This window comes from Rhinatrema bivittatum, chromosome 7, assembly GCF_901001135.1.
Source record: "Rhinatrema bivittatum chromosome 7, aRhiBiv1.1, whole genome shotgun sequence".
NCBI lineage: Eukaryota > Metazoa > Chordata > Amphibia > Gymnophiona > Rhinatrematidae > Rhinatrema > Rhinatrema bivittatum.
In genome coordinates, this window is record NC_042621.1 from 87,077,302 (window position 1) to 87,092,960 (window position 15,659).

General features: G+C 45.5%; 1 protein-coding gene across 10 annotated transcripts in view; it reads right to left on the reverse strand.

Annotated features, from left to right (window-relative positions):
* Positions 1 to 801: 801 nt before the first annotated feature.
* The window catches only part of ZC3H18 (zinc finger CCCH-type containing 18), a 302,002-nt gene continuing 287,144 nt past the window's right edge, over positions 802 to 15,659 (reverse strand). For 8 of the 10 annotated variants that reach the window (XM_029608642.1, XM_029608646.1, XM_029608645.1 and 5 more), the window contains one exon: positions 1,593 to 1,800. In XM_029608642.1, coding sequence (XP_029464502.1) covers positions 1,593 to 1,800 — 208 coding nt within the window. Of the gene's footprint in view, positions 1,801 to 15,659 lie in introns of all 10 variants that reach the window. The other 2 variants (XM_029608640.1, XM_029608639.1) reach the window with 1 other exon arrangement.

Consider the following 15,659-nt stretch of genomic DNA (forward strand, 5'->3'; position numbering starts at 1 on the left):
CTCCCTACGATCCTCTCGGTCCTGAGGGGGAGTAGAGGGTATCGAAGGCCGAGAAGTCGTCGATGCCGGACGGTCACCGGCTGGTGGTCGATGCTGGCTCGAAGTTGAGGGAGCCGGTTCAGACAACGTCGATGCAACGGACGGAGTTGGGGTTTGAGCACGGAAGAGAAGTTCCATCCTCTCCATTCTGGCCTTGCAACCTTTTGGTGTCATTAGGGCACATTTGATGCAGGTCAAGACATCGTGCTCTCGTCTAAGACACATTACACAGACTTTATGGGGGTCTGTAATGGACATGGTGCGAGTACAGTCCGGGCACCGACGAAACCCCGACGCCATGGCCATAGAAAAAATCGAGCTGCGGTACGGTCGACGGCCAGTAGGCCGTGAAGGCCAAACTCGACGATAATCGACGGAAAACGGGTAAAAACTTACCGAAGTACCGCGGTCTGAAAAAAGTTAAAGGAAGGACCCCTGTGGGGCAAATTAACTTTTAGCAATTCCATGAGGAAAATTCCTGTCAGGAATCTCTGCAGAGCTCCTTAACCGCGAGGCTACTGCTGCGCGGAAAAAAGAAGACTAAAGGGGGACCCCCTGCTGGCTGCAGGGTTAGTGCCATGCTGGGCATGCCCAGTAGGGGCCAGTCAAAGTTCTGGAAACTTTGACAGAAATTTTCCTTGATTGGGCTCCATCCTGTGATGTCACCCATATGTGAGGACTACCATCCTGCTTGTCCTGTGAGAAGAGCAAATTAACCCCCCTTCCCTCCCCCAATAAAATTAGCAGGAATAGTGCTGGAAGAACTGTTTATCAAAATACTTTATTTCCTGGAGAATCTCCCTCAAAAAAAGACCCTCCTCATTTTACAGACACCCGAACAATATTATTCCCCTTTTGTTTTTGTTTTAAATGAACTAAAACAATCTGATGCTTAAAATAAAAGACAAATATAATTCCCAATTGAACAATTAAGAATAAGACAGATCTTTTCTTGGAGGCATGGACAAGGAATCTTGAAGGGGTGGGCATGGAGAATACCGATAGTTGATAAGAGGTTTTGATTTCTCATTGTACAGTATGACAGAAGGCATTGCTGAGGACCCAGAACACCCAGCAAGGCCAGCTAGAAGAATACAACTCACGTAAAGAAACAGAGAAAGGGATGGGACAGGGAAACTATCCCAAATGGTGTATCCACCCTGTGAAATGTCCCTGCATGTATGCATCACCTCTACATTGCCCAGCTCACACACTCCGCATTTCCTGTGCCATCTGCATGAGCACGGAGGAGAGGGATCAGCCACGATGTCACTACGGTCAGGAGCCGGAACCAGCGTCTGTTGCCGTTTCATTTCCTTTTTGTTTCAGCTGCCAATTTTTTATTTCATTTTTTGCTTTTATTTTAAAATAATTTTAAAAAGAACTGCAGCCAAAATAAGGTAGAACTCCAAAAGTTCATAACGGCCACCCTTACGTGCCATCATTTATATATATAAAAAAAAAAACAAAACAAAAAAACAAAAAAAAACAAAGCCCCCATTAATTGTTTCTTGAGCTCCCTAGGATGTGCCAGGAGGTCTGCATCAAGTACATTATACTTTTCCAGGGATCTTTGCCCGCTTTCGGGCGATGGCGTCTTCCACAGCTTTTAGCTGCTTCAGGAGCTCCTCGCGCCGAGAGAGTGTGCTGGATTTGCTGGACTTTGTGCTAGAAGCAGGTGCTGGACCGGGTTCAGATGTTCTGCCTGGCACGCTTGTGACCTTGCTTGAGCTTTTTGATGGAGGTGACACCTGTCGTTTCCTAGACAGCAACAGAAAGAAAGAATGAACTGTGACTCCCATTTGCCAGAGAGAAATCCATTTTACATTTTTTTTTTCAATTTAAACTTTTATTGGAAACAATGTAATTCAACAACAATCATAATCTTATAAAACAAACAGCACGTCTCGACCCTTTTTTCCATTATACAGTTAAGCCACACCCACCATCGCCCACCCACCCCCCGAAGGAAATAATGCATCCAAGATCAGAGCAAAAGAAGCGCATTAGTAAAGAAGCATTAGCTTTAAACAATAGAAAGCACAAGCAAGCACACTGAGAAAGATAGAAAAGATACTTATAAATGTAAAAATAACAGTAGAAATAAAAATAAACATAGAAAGGGCTAATCGCAACTTAGCAAATTAAGGCAAACCATCAGCACTGAATAGTACGTATCTAATCTCGAGTAGAGGTGCAACTGTCTCTCTCCCACAGTGTAGGGCAACCAAATTTTTCCAAATTTTGAGAGAGTATTATATCGCAAAGCATGAATCTTGGCCAAGCGGTAACTTTTATGGACCCTGCGGAGGACAGTATCCTCCAGGCAAGTGCAACCTCACACCTTGCGGCTAGAAAGATCTGCTGTCGTAGTTTCTACTTACTCCCCTTCAATTTGGGAATTGGGATATTCACCAGAGCATGCAAGCATAGATAAACGTCCAACAGGCTTGTATAATAGGACATGACCACCAAATGTGATAAAAAGAACCTAGCCTTCCACAGTCCCACCAACATCTGTCGTTCCTAAGAAGATACATCTTAGATGGCAGATACCATCTAAATAATACTTTAGGGTTGATATGTGTGGAACACTTGGTAGAAAGGGGTACGTTTTTGACTTTTCATGACCTAGTTTGTACGTTTGGACTACAGGTAAATGATTTTCTCCCATTTGCTCAGTTAAGACATTTCTTAACCTCCTTAAATATTAGTGTTTTGACAGATAAGGGAAAAACTCTTATCACAATAAAGCAGATACTATAAAAGGAACTATTTACAAAGAGTTTGGGCTACTAAATACTCAACTATAGACATCCCTGGAACGTAGCCTGGGAAAGAGATCTTGGTTACACATTGAGTGAAGATGAATGGGATCTCTCTTTTCTCCATACCAGTAAGAGTTATATTTCTACTACAATGTTGGAAAATGGATATTTAACCTTCCAGTCTGAAAAGGCACTCACTGGTAAACTGGCCGGGAAACCTCTATGATGAATAGATGCCCCACTAATTTACCTCGCCACTGAGACCACATTCTCAGAGTATTATCTAATGTGGGCGGTAGGGTAACAAGTAACGTCCAGGAGGTCTCGGCTGCCAAGGTTGTGCCTGTATAGGCACTGATCCAACTGCTTTATTGTTGCCTTCCTGTTCCAATTGATAACTCGTAATTGTGAAGCTGCAAAGTACCAAGTCAGATTAGGAACATTTAAATCACTTCTGACTTTGAGCTGGTACATGGTCCCCTGAGAAACCGTTTGAGGTCTGTGACTCCAAATGAAATAAAAAATGTTCTTTTGCCATGATTTCAACATAGTTGAGGAGATAGCAATCGGGAATGTTCAGAATAAATAGTTAAATGTAGGAAGCACATTCATTTTAATAATTGCAATTCACCCCAATCAGGAGAACCCACCCTAATCCCATTTTTCCAGGTCCCTCATAATAGCCTTAACCAAAGGGATACAATTTAAATTAAATAAATCCAGAATTCAATTAGAGAGATAAACTCCCAAATACTTGTGTTTTTGTTTGGCCCATTTAAAGGGAAACTTCCTGTAAATCGAAGTTGCTAAATGTTCAGGAGCAGAGATATTCAATATTTCTGATTTTTCAAAATTAATTTTAAAACCTGAAACCATGCTAAATTGTTTCATTTCATGCATTACCCCTGATAAAGAGGTTTCTGGATTGGATAAAGTAAATAAAATGTCATCCGAAAATAGGGATAACTTAGAATGTAAAGATCCAACCTTAATGCCCACGACATCTGTAGCCTCCCTTACAGCAAATGCTTCTAAAAAGAGGGCAAATAATAAGAGGGATAATGGGCAGCCCTGTCTGGTGCCTCTTCCTACTGGAAAACTCTCGCCATGCCTGCCATTGACCTTAACACATGCAAGAAGTGCCTCCTATAATTTTTTGACTTGTTCTCGGGGTTTTTCACCCGAGGTTCCCGGATTCTGGGGCAGCTGTGGGCGGGGTGCTGAGTCCATCTGTCTACACTAAGGAAAACGAAATTATCAGGCAAGTAATTTCTCCATTTCCTAGTGTGTAGCAGATGGACTCAGGAACAATGGGATGTATAAAAGTTACTCCTGAACCTGGAGGGAGGCTGCTTGTGGCCCACTTAGTACTGCCCTTGCAAATGATGTGTCCTTCCTGGCCTGGACATCCAGGCGGTAGAACCTGGAGAAGGTATGTATGGAGGACCACGTTGCCGCCCGACAGATCTCGGCAGGTGACAGCATCTTGGTTTCTGCCCAGGACACTGCCTGGACCCTTGTAGAATGAGCCTTGACTTGTAGAAGTGGAGGCTTCCCTGCTTCTACGTAGGCCGCCCTAATTACTTCTTTGATCCAGCGGGCTATTGTTCTAATTACTTCTTTGATCCAGCGGGCTATTGTTGCCCGCGAGGCCGCTTCCCCCAGTTTCTTCCCGCTGTGAAGGACGAATAGGTGGTCCGTCTTTTGCACAGATTCCAATCTTTCCAGGTATCGGACTAGGAGTCTGCTGACGTTTAGATGGCGAAGAGGCGTGAGTCTTCCGAGTCCTTATGTTTGTCTGGAGACAGGAGGGGACAGTGCGTAGCTGTATGGTTCCCGGTGTGAACCTGAGGAACGGTTCCAGACAGGATAGCGTGTGAAGCTCAGAGTTGCGACGGGCTGAACATAATTGCCACTAGGAATGCAGTCTTCAAGGTCAGGAGTCATAGTGACTGACCACGTTGTTGGTCTGAAGGAATTTCCCGCTATGAAGTCTAGTACTAGACTGAGATTCCGTAGGGGCACCAGCTACTTTAAAGATGGTCGGATTTGTTTGACCCCTCTCAGGAAGCGGGAAGCATCTGGATGGGCTGATAGACTGATACCGTCCACTTTGGCTCTGAAGCAGGCCAGTGCGGCCACCTGAACCTTGAGGGAGTTGAGAGACAACCCTTTCTTCAAGCTGTCCTGCAAAAATTCCAGGATCATAGGAATTCTGATTGTCTGCGGAAGGATCTCGCGGTCCTCACACCAAGCTTCGAATACTCTCCATATTCGAATGTAAGTTAGTGATATGGAGAACTTGCGTGTTCGAGGCAGTGTCAATCACTGCCTTAGAGTATCCGCTTTTCTTCAGGCGAGTCCTCTCAAGGGCCAAACCGTAAGAGAGAATCGAGTTGGGTCTTTGTGGAGGATCGGTCCTTGCGGAGGAGCGGTCCTTGCCGGAGAAGGTCCCTGTGTGGAGGTAGGCACAGAGGGTTGCCCGCAAGCAGTCTTCGCATGTCTGCGTACCATGGCCTTTTGGCCAGTCAGGGGCCACTAGAAGTACTAATCCCCTGTGGTGTTCTATCTTGCGGATGATCCTGTCCAGTAGTGGCCATGGGGGAAAAAGCATACAGCAGGTCTTCCTGTGGCCAGGTCTGGACGAGGGCGTTGATTCCCCGGGATTGCGGTTCTCGTCTGCAGCTGAAGAACTTGGGAACTTGGGCATTGGACCGGGTTGCCAGCAGATCCATGGCTGGGGTTCCCCAGCGGTTTACTATCAACTGTTTTTATTTATTTAAAAACTCTTCTATACCGTCGTTAAGTTAATTCACCATCACAATGGTTTACAGAAAGGCACAATAAGGAAAAACTATAATTGGCATAGATTACAAATTATACATGTGCCAACAAAGAATGGTAACATATTTTAATAAGAAAGGACTGTGTGTTAATTAAGGCTTATATGTCGGTTGAAAAACTGTCAAGCGGTTCAAATCTAGCGTTAATATGCAATTGGAGATATTAGAGGAAAAAAACTGATTACTTGGTGCGTCCTTATCTTTCAACTGTTTTCCTCCTTCTCTTTGTCTTTATAAAAAGCTTGTTTAAAAAGCCAGGTTTTCAGACTAGTTTTAAATAGTTTCAAATTTCTCTGCAGCCTTATTTTGAGTGGCATGGAGTTCCATAGAACAGGTCCAGCCAGTGACAGTGCTCTCTCCCTTACCTGAGTGAGGTGTGCTGATTTAACAGAAGGAATAGTTAGTAGAGCTTTATTAGCAAATCTAAGGTTTCTGTGTGGTACATGTACATGCAGTGCTGTGTTAAGCCAGTTGGTCTTTTCATCATGGATTAGTTTATGAATTATTTATTTATTTATTTATTTATTTATTTAACAGTTTTATATACCAACCTTCATGGTAAATAACCATATCAGATCGGTTTACAATAAACAAGAATATAACTGGGGTCGCAATTCAAGTAAACGAAAGGTAAACAATAGGTAGAAATGAGTCAAAGTTACAATCAACAGGGTAAGAGAACTTGGAAGCTTGCAGGAAGCTGGAAGGAAGACAAGGCAGGAATTAAATAACTACAAAGTGATAACATAGTGCGTACGGGTTAAAGCATAATGGTGCCTTAATCTGGAAGAGTCAGAGTCCATTTGTGAGAGTAAACACCGTGACGGGTGAAGGACAACTAGTGCTTGTCTGGTGGGTCGGCGAAGGCTTGGTGAAAGAGCCAGGTTTTAAGTTGTTTTCTAAAAGTTAACAGGCAAGGCTCTACTCTGAGGCTTGATGGGATGCTATTCCAAATAGATGGGCCAGCTATTGAAAAAGCTCTGTCCTTTGTCATCGAGAGGCGTGAGGCTTTAGTAGGAGGGAATTTCAGAGTGCCTTTGAGAGTATCTCTGGTTGGTCTGTTAGAGGAGTAGAGTTTGAGTGGGATTTCCAGGTCGAGTTGAAGATGATGATGGATAGCTTTATGAATTACTGTGATCGATTTGTATAGAATTCTGAAATTAACTGGTAACCAGTGTAGGTTCCTGAGGATGGGAGAGATGTGTTCGCTGCGTCTGGTACTGGTCAGCAATCTCGCAGCCGCATTTTGTAACATCTGCAGTGGTTTGGTAGTGGATTTGGGGAGGCCTAGGAAAAGGGCACTGCAGTAGTCTATTTTGGCGAACAGAAGCGCTTGGAGGACTGTCCTGAAGTCGTGGAAGAATAAGAGTGGTTTAAGACGTTTCAGAATCTGTAATCTGAAGAAACAGTCTTTGGATGTAGTGTTGACCATTTTCTTAAGGTTTAGTCGATTGTCTAGTATTACCCCAAGGTCTCTAACCTGCTTGCAGGTAATGTGAGGGCTGTGTGGTGATGGTGGGGAGATATTGATTTCGTTTGAGGAGATGTGGAGCAGCTCTGTCTTAGAGGCGTTGAGAACCAGGTTTAGGCTGTTAAGTAGGTTAGTGATGGATAGAAGGCAGTTGTTCCAATGGGTGAGCGCTTTTGAGATTGATTCTGTTATTGGGATTAGAATCTGTACGTCGTCTGCGTACAGATAATGAATTAGGTTGAGGTCTGTTAACAGTTGGCAGAGGGGGAGGAGGTAAATATTAAAGAGGGTAGGAGATAGGGAGGAACCCTGAGGTACGCCAAGAGTTGATTTGGTTATGGGTGACTCTTTATTGTTGATTTTAACTTTGAAAGTCCTATTGCTGAGGAAGGACTTGAACCAGTTGTGGGCAGATCCGGAGATGCCGATGTCTGTTAGGCGATCCAGCAGGATGGTATGGTTGACGGTGTCAAAAGCCGCTGAGATGTCTAACAGGATTAACAGAAAGGAGTGTCCTTTGTCTAACCCCATGATAATATGGTCAGTGAGTGAAATGAGAAGGGTCTCCGTGTTGCGTGATTTATGAAAACCATATTGCGATGGGTATAGGATCTTGTGGTCTTCGAGATATTCAGAAAGTTGGGTGTTTACCAGTTTCTCCGTTAGTTTGGCAACGAATGGGAGGTTCGAGATGGGTCTGAAATTAACTAAAACATTCGGATCTAAGTTGTGTTTCTTGAGGAGGGGCTTGAGTGAGGCGGTTTTTAGACTGTCTGGGTAGCTTCCATGCGTTAGAAGACTGTTTATGATACTGGTCAGAGGTCCTGAGATCGCATTTGGGATGAGAAGCAGGAGTCTCGATGGGATGTTATTGGCCGGATGGCTTGATGGTTTCTGCCTTTTTAAAAGGGATTCAATCTCTTTGGTGGAGATTGACTCAAAACTGTCGAATTTAGGTCTAGTGAGAGACTGGGGATTCTCACGTGACTTGGGAGGTGTAGTATTTGAGGGCAGGAGGGCGAGAGTATTTAAAATCTTCTGTTGAAAGAATGAAGCGAGTTCATTAGCCTTGTAAAGAGCATGTTCATCTGTGATAGGTGGGGGGGTAGATTTGGTGATGTGTGTCACGTAGGCGAATAGGGCCTGGGCATCATATTGGAAATGATGTATTTTGTTTGCGTAGTATTCCTTTTTTTTCTGAAGAATGGCGGTCCTGTAGTGATGTAAGAATCCCTTGTATGTAGAAAGTGTAGAGGTGTTGGGGGTTTTGCGCCATCTATTTTCTTTATGGCGTAAGGTCTGTTTCATTTGTTTAAGTTCAGCGCTGAACCAAGGTTGATTTCCCTTTTTTGTTGGGTTGATTGTTTTGGAGACCATAGGGCACCATTTATTTGCGACAGCTTCTGTAATCTTTTGCCAGGAGGAAAGGGCTGAGTCGGGGATGGCTAAATCTAAATTAGAAAGTTCTTTGGAGAGCTGTTCGCTGAGTGTATCCGATGGACATGCTTTCCTGAATTGAATGGTGGAAAGGTGTGTGGCAGTGTGTGTCTGTTTGTGTGTGGAGAAGGAGGATTCTATCAGGAAATGGTCTGACCAAGGGATTGGGGTACAGGAAGGTTCTCCTTTGCAAGTGAAATTGGAGTTGATGAATATTTGATCCAGAGTGTGTCCAGCTTTATGTGTAGGGCTGTTGATGGTCGGGGTAAATCCCATAGCGCCGAGGGTGGTGAGGAGGGCTTCGCAGTTTGCAGAAGGAGGTGTTGCATTTGTATGGAGGTTGAAATCCCCCATGATCATTGTTGGAAGGTCTGAGTTAATATGTTTCACGATGGATTCTATAAGGGGTGAAGGGTCTGTTTCAAGAACTCCCGGGGGAGCGTAGACTAAGAGTATTTGTAGATGTTTTGATTTGACTAGACCCATTTCCAATTTGGACTCAGTCTTGATTGAGAGAGCGGTCAGTCTGAGTTCTTTCTTGGAGGCAAGAAGAAGTCCGCCTCCTCTTTTTTTGTGTCTATGGAAGGTGAAAATGTCATATGTCTGGATGGGTAGTTGGTTGGTTAAGGCTATGTCCGAGTTTTTTAGCCAGGTTTCTGTGATGGCACAGATGTCTGGGTTGGAATCCACAAGGTAATCATTGAGAATATGTATACACATTGTACACATTGTATATTGTATTCTTTGTTCAATTGGAAGCCAGTGTAGTTCAGCAAGTATACCTGTGATGTGGTCTCTTTTCTTTTTGCCTGTCAAAATTCTAGCAGCGGAATTTTGCAATATTTGGAGTGGTCTAATAGTAACTTGAGGTAGTCCTAATAGCAGGTAGAACTGTGTGAAAATTATTCAGTGTTAGCAGGGGTTTCAGTCTTTTAAGGACCATTAATTTGGTGTAACCTTCTTTTAATTTCTGTGAAATGTGATGTTTCATGTTAAGCTCAGGGTCAATTATTACCCCTAGATTCCGTACTTTTACTGCTAACTCTACGGTTTGATTATTTTTGATTGCGATTGTAGGTTGTGTAGGGTGTATATTTTTTCGTTTTAGGTGTAATAATTCAGTTTTATCAATGTTTATTACCAGTTCCGTTTGGTTTAGGAGTTGTTTGATTATTTCAAGATACATATTAGCCAGTTTCATTGTTTCTTCAATTGTGTTTACAATGGGTAACAGTAGTTGTATGTCATCTGTGTATATGTAGTGTATTATTCCAAGTCCAGCGAGTAGGTGACATACTAGGAGGTGGTAAATGTTAAAGAGTGTTGCGGACAGGGCTGAACACTGTGGGACTCCTGTTTGTAGTTTAACTTTGTCTGTTAAACTACACATCTGTTGTTTAAGTATGACTCAAATCAGTTTATTGATTTGTTATTGAGTCCTATTTCCTTTAGTCTATTGATTAGTATTTTGTGATTTACAGTGTCAAATGCTGCAGAGAGATCCAATAGAATCAGAATGTAATGTGTTCCTGTATCAAAGCCTCTTAAGATATTGTCTGATAAAGCTAGTAATAATGTCTCAGTACTGTAGTGTTTGCGGAAACCATGTTGTGCAGGATATAATATGTTACTACTTTCTACTAAGTGGTTTGATAGTTGTTTTTGAACTGTTTTTTTCAATTAGTTTGGCTATTAGGGGTAAGTTGGAGACTGGTCTATAGTGCTCAGATTTAGGGGGTCAAGGTTCTTTTTCTTAATGATTGGCTTGATTATGGCTCCTTTCAGGAAGGCTGTGGTCGACAGCATCCATTCCCCTGGGTCTAGGCTCTCTCTGCTGAGGTAGTCCGCAGAGTCGTTGCCTTTTCCCGCGATGTGGGAGGCTGAGACCCCTTGAAGGTTTGTTTCCGCCCACACCATGAGGGGGTCTATTTCCAGGGACACCTGTTGGCTTCTGGTTCCTCCCTGGCGGTTGATTTAGGCAACTGTTGTGGCGTTGTCAGACATGACTCTGATAGACTCGCCCCGGAGTCTGTGGCCGAATCGTAGACAGGCTAGTCTGACTGCTCGGGCTTCCAGTCGGTTTATGTTCCATCCCACCTCTTCCTTGTCCCATTGTCTCTCGGCCGTCAGTTCCTGACAGTGGGCTCCCCACACTTGCAGGCTCGCATCCGTGGTGAGCAAGATCCAGTTCGGTGGGGATAGTTTTACTCGCTTGCTCAGATGGTCTTCCTGTAGCCACCATTGGAGCTGGGTCTGAACCTCTGCTGGTAGCTGGAGGTGAATGGAGTAGTTCTGAGACGTCGGGTTCCATCGTGACATTAAGGAAATTTGTAGTGGGCGCATGTGGGTTGATGTCATGAGACAGAGGACTTGGAGGTAGTCCCATACCTTGTGGCGTGCATAGTTCAACAGTTTTCGCAGCTGACCCATCAGTTTCCTTCTCCTTGGAGGGGGGAGGACAACCTTGTCTTGCTTGGTATCGAACCGGACTCCCAGGTACTCTAGCGATTGGGAGGGCTGCAGGCAGCTCTTGGCTATGTTGACGACCCACCCGAGATCCTGCAGCAGATTCTTGACTCTGGTGGTCGCCTGGTAACTTTCCTCTGGAGATTTTGCCCTGATTAGCCAATCGTCCAGGTAAGGATGTACAAGGATTCCTTCTTTCCTCAGTATTGCTGCCACTGCCACCATGATTTTGGTGAAGGTCCGAGGGGCTGTAGCTAGTCCGAAGGGTAGCACACGGAACTGGTAATGATGGTCCAGTATTGCAAAGCGTAGGAAGCGCTGATGGTCGTGATGGATCGGGATGTGGAGATAGGCTTCGGATAGATCCAGTGAGGTCAGGAATTCTCCCGGCTATACTACCCTTATGACTGAGCGTAGGGTTTCCATGCGGAAGTGTGGTACCCTCAGGTAATGATTGAAGGCCTTGAGGTCCAGGACGGGCTGGAACGTTCCTTCCTTCTTGGGAATGATAAAATAGATGGAATAGTGCCCAGTATTTTGTTGGTGGTGGACACCGGGGTTATCGCCTTTAGGCTGAGTAGTTTTGTCAGTGTGGTTTCTACTGCCGTCCTTTTGGAGAGGGAGTGGCACAGTAATCTCACAAATTTGTCTGGAGGGATGCTGTGGAAGTCCAGATAGTATCCTTCTCGAATGATGGTTAGGACCCTCTTGTCTGACATTATCTCGACCCATCTTTGTTAGAAGAGGGTAAGTCTGTCCCCTATGACTTCTTCCTGTGGATGGGTCTGTTGATTCTCATTGTGGAGTGCAGCCGGGGCCTGTATCTGAGCCTGTTTCCCTCTTGTTGTGTCTATTCCGAAAGGACTAAGCCCTGCCTGCGGGACGAGGTGCTTGATAGTGTGTGTTCTTGTACGGTCTAAAGTGAGGAGCTCCTCTGCCCTTGGTTCTTTGGGGGGAGGAGCGCTGGTTTCTTTTGTTCCTGTCCTCCGGTAGACGAGGTACTGGAGATTCTCCCCATTTGTTGGCTAGTTTCTCCAATTTGCTTCCAAACAATAGGGATCCTTTAAAGGGCATCCTCGTGAGGTTCGCTTTGGATGTCGCATCGGCTGACTAGTTTCGGAGCCATAGATGTCTTCTGGCTGCCACTGCCAAGGCGACGTTCCTGACAGAGGTGCGCACTAGGTCTGAGGTAGCATCCATGAGGAATGATACCGCAGGTTCCATTGTCTCAACAGGCGTGGTTGCGTCTCTGGAGAGGAGCAAGTAAGAACGTGCCAACGCGGCGCAGCAGGAAGCGATCTGAAGAGTCATTGCTGCTATGTCAAAGGACTGTTTAAGGATGGATTCCAGTTGTCTGTCCTGGGCATCCTTTAGTGCCGCTCCTCCCTCGATGGGAATGGTCATGCGCTTGGAGGTTGCGCAGACCATGGCGTCCACCTTTGGGAGCCGCAGGAGTTCCTTAGCTGCGGGTTCCAAGGGATATATGCCCCAGAGGCCATCCTCCTTTGAAGCTGGCCTCTGGGGCATTCCATTCCAGGTCAATCAGTTGCTGTACCGCTTGCAACATTGGAAAATAGCATGAGGCCTGACGGAGGGAGACCAAGATGGGGTTTATTTTTGGTTCCGATGTGGTATCTGTGCCTGGAATGTCTAGTGTCTTCAGGGTCTGGGACATGAGAGCTGGTAACTCGTCTTTGGAGAAGAATCGCAGCATGGTTCAATATGGTTACATCCCTGGGGGGGATTTCTCCTTCCTCCAGGGAGTCAGCATCGTCCTCCGAGGTGTCTATCCCCGGTAGGGAGGCTCTTGCTTAGGAAGGGCATGTCTCAAAGGGCCCGAGAGGTGCTAGGAAGGTCTTGTGCTTCTGGTGGCGACTAGGACAGAGTTGCAGCTGGTACTGAGTGCGCTTGGACAAAGGTCTGCAGCCCTTTGAAGAATTCCACCCAGGAAAACGCCCCTAGATCCATATTGATTCCAGGCAGTGCTATAGTGGAGGCTCCGGAGGTGCCTTCCTGTGTAGGTGCCGAGTTGGAGATACAGAGGTCTGGGGTACTATCATTAGTGGATCCGGATCCCACTACTAGCTGTGAGGGACCTTGCTTTGGTTCCCCCTGAGCCTCTTCGCACTGCTGGCATAGGGAGGAGGCCACTTCAGGTTGCGCAGCTCTCAGGTGGCAGGCTGGGCAGAGGGCTTGTCCCTTGACCTTCTCGGCAGGCGGTGCCATGGTTTGTGCTCTTGGGGAGCTTCAAACTCGTCTGTGCGTATGGGTGTATGCGCCGGGAGGCTTAGTTGTGTGCTCTGGGTGCGCCGAAGATGTGCATGCGGGATGCGTACAGATGTGTGCCTGGCTGAGATGTGCGCCCGCTGTGCGAGCAGCAATATTTGTGCGCTTGGGCTGTTTATGCGGGCCGCTATGCGCCCGGCACCATTATGCGCGTCGCTGTGCGCACGACACAGATGTGCACGCCACTGTGCGCACAGCTCAGTTGAGCTGGCAATATGGCAGTCAAGGGGGGGAAATGGTGCAGACAACCATGCAGACAAGATGGCAACCCCCCCCCCCCCCCGGAGGGTCTCCATGTGTGTGGACCCTCGTACCGGATCGGGGTCTAGCCCAGAGGGGGCTGCTCAACCCGATTTAACAGACGCTGGAAGGGACGATGTGTGCGGCTATTTGAGCCTCGGAGACCGGAGACTTAAGAGAGGTTTCTACCATACCTGGTCTCGGCGTTTCCCGGTCTCGTGCCGGGCAGTCTCAGACTGTGGGGGGAAAGGGAATTACCTTCACTGACGTGTTCGATTCTACACCCGCTGCCTCTCAGCCACCCTGGGGGCTAAGTCCACGCCGGGAACCGGCTACCGGACTGAGGCTTGCCTCTGAGGGATCTCAGAAATCACCTCAGGAATTCTCGACTGGGGTAGGGACCCTTAGGTATCACCGCAGGAGAGCGGGCCTTGTCTTCTAGAGGTAAGCTTGCTTTCTTCTTTGGTTTAAAATTGCTAACACTATTCTAGTCCACACACGTGCTAACACTATTCTAGTCCACACATGTGGAGATCCTCGGGGGGGGGGGGGGGGGGGGGGGGGCGGGGTCGCCATCTTGTCTGCATGGTCGGCTGCACCATTTCCCCCCCTTGACCGCCGTATTGCCAGCTCAACTGAGCCGTGCGCACAGTGACGCGCATAAAATAATCACAGGACAGTAAAAATACTGGCTGAGCAAATACATCGAATCCCACGCTCCAAAACGGAAACTATGATCAACGAATAAAGGCCTCCTCAAAATTCCGCACGTAAGAACCACTCATCTGAACACAACCCGTAAGAGAGCTATATCCATCGCCAGCCCTGCACTATGGAACTCATTACCAACCAAAATAAGAACTCAACCAAACATCAAAACTTTAAAAAAAAAAAAAAAAAAGAGTTGAAAACCTGGCTTTTCACCAGAGCCTATGCAAACTCACTCAACCATCAACACCAAGAGACTCCCACCCAATCCAACACCAAGAAGAAATCCACATCTTTCAAGCAACATAATAACATCTAAGGACAACGTGCAATGCCCTATCATGATATACAAATAACCTCCTAAGTATACCTTGAACCGGAAATACCTGCTGTAACTATCCTAACCAGACAAACCATCCAACATATATACCTTCTTGTCCACCGGCAGAGACCCATTCTACGCCGCACAAGAACCTTTTTAGTATTTATTATTTTATTTAAAATCTTTTCTATACCGTCGTTAAGCAGACGCCATCACAACGGTTCACAATAGGGTACATAACTACATGCTGCATAGAAATGCCTTAAATTATAACAATTAAACAGGTGCCATCAAAATACTATAACAGTTTCATAATAAGTATTAATTGGTGGGTGTTGTAGGTCATGTCCAGTTTTCTCTGTATCAGCTATAAGATAAAGTACTACTTAACTCTAGCTCTTTGTTGTTGAGAGAAAAAAGAAAGAAAGAATAAAAAAATAAAAATGAGAAACACAAATTAAGTAAAAAGGTGTGTGTGTGGGAGTTCTACTGACCGCAGCCTACATTTCCCTGGGTTCTACTCTCCATTCTCTTTGTGGTATGCTTGCTTAAATAGCCATGTTTTTAAACTTTTTCTGAAGGTTTTGATGTTTCTTTGCAATTTGATTTCTAAAGGCATATTGTTCCATATTAAAGGTCCTGCTAGGGATAGGGCCCTATCCCTTACTTGAGTTAGTCTAGCTGTTTTAACTGAGGGAATAGTTAGTAGGGCTTTGTTTGCTGATCATAGGTTTCTGTGGGGAACGTGTACGTGGAGGGCTGTGTTCAGCCATTCTGCTTTTTCGTCATGTATTAATTTATGTATGGTACATAAAGTCTTGTATTGTATTCTTTGCTCAATGGGTAACCAATGTAGTTCAATCAGAGTGTCGGTGATATGTTCTCTTTTAATTTTACCAGTTAAAATTCTTGCAGCTGTGTTTTGTAATATCTGTAGTGGTCTTATTGGGGTGTATGGTAAGCCCAGTAGCAGGGCTACTGGGCTTATCTGATGCAACCATGTTCACCTAATAGGTTCACCTAATATGATCACTGTAGATGCTCTGATGTAACTTTGTTTAACTAATATGATTACTGTA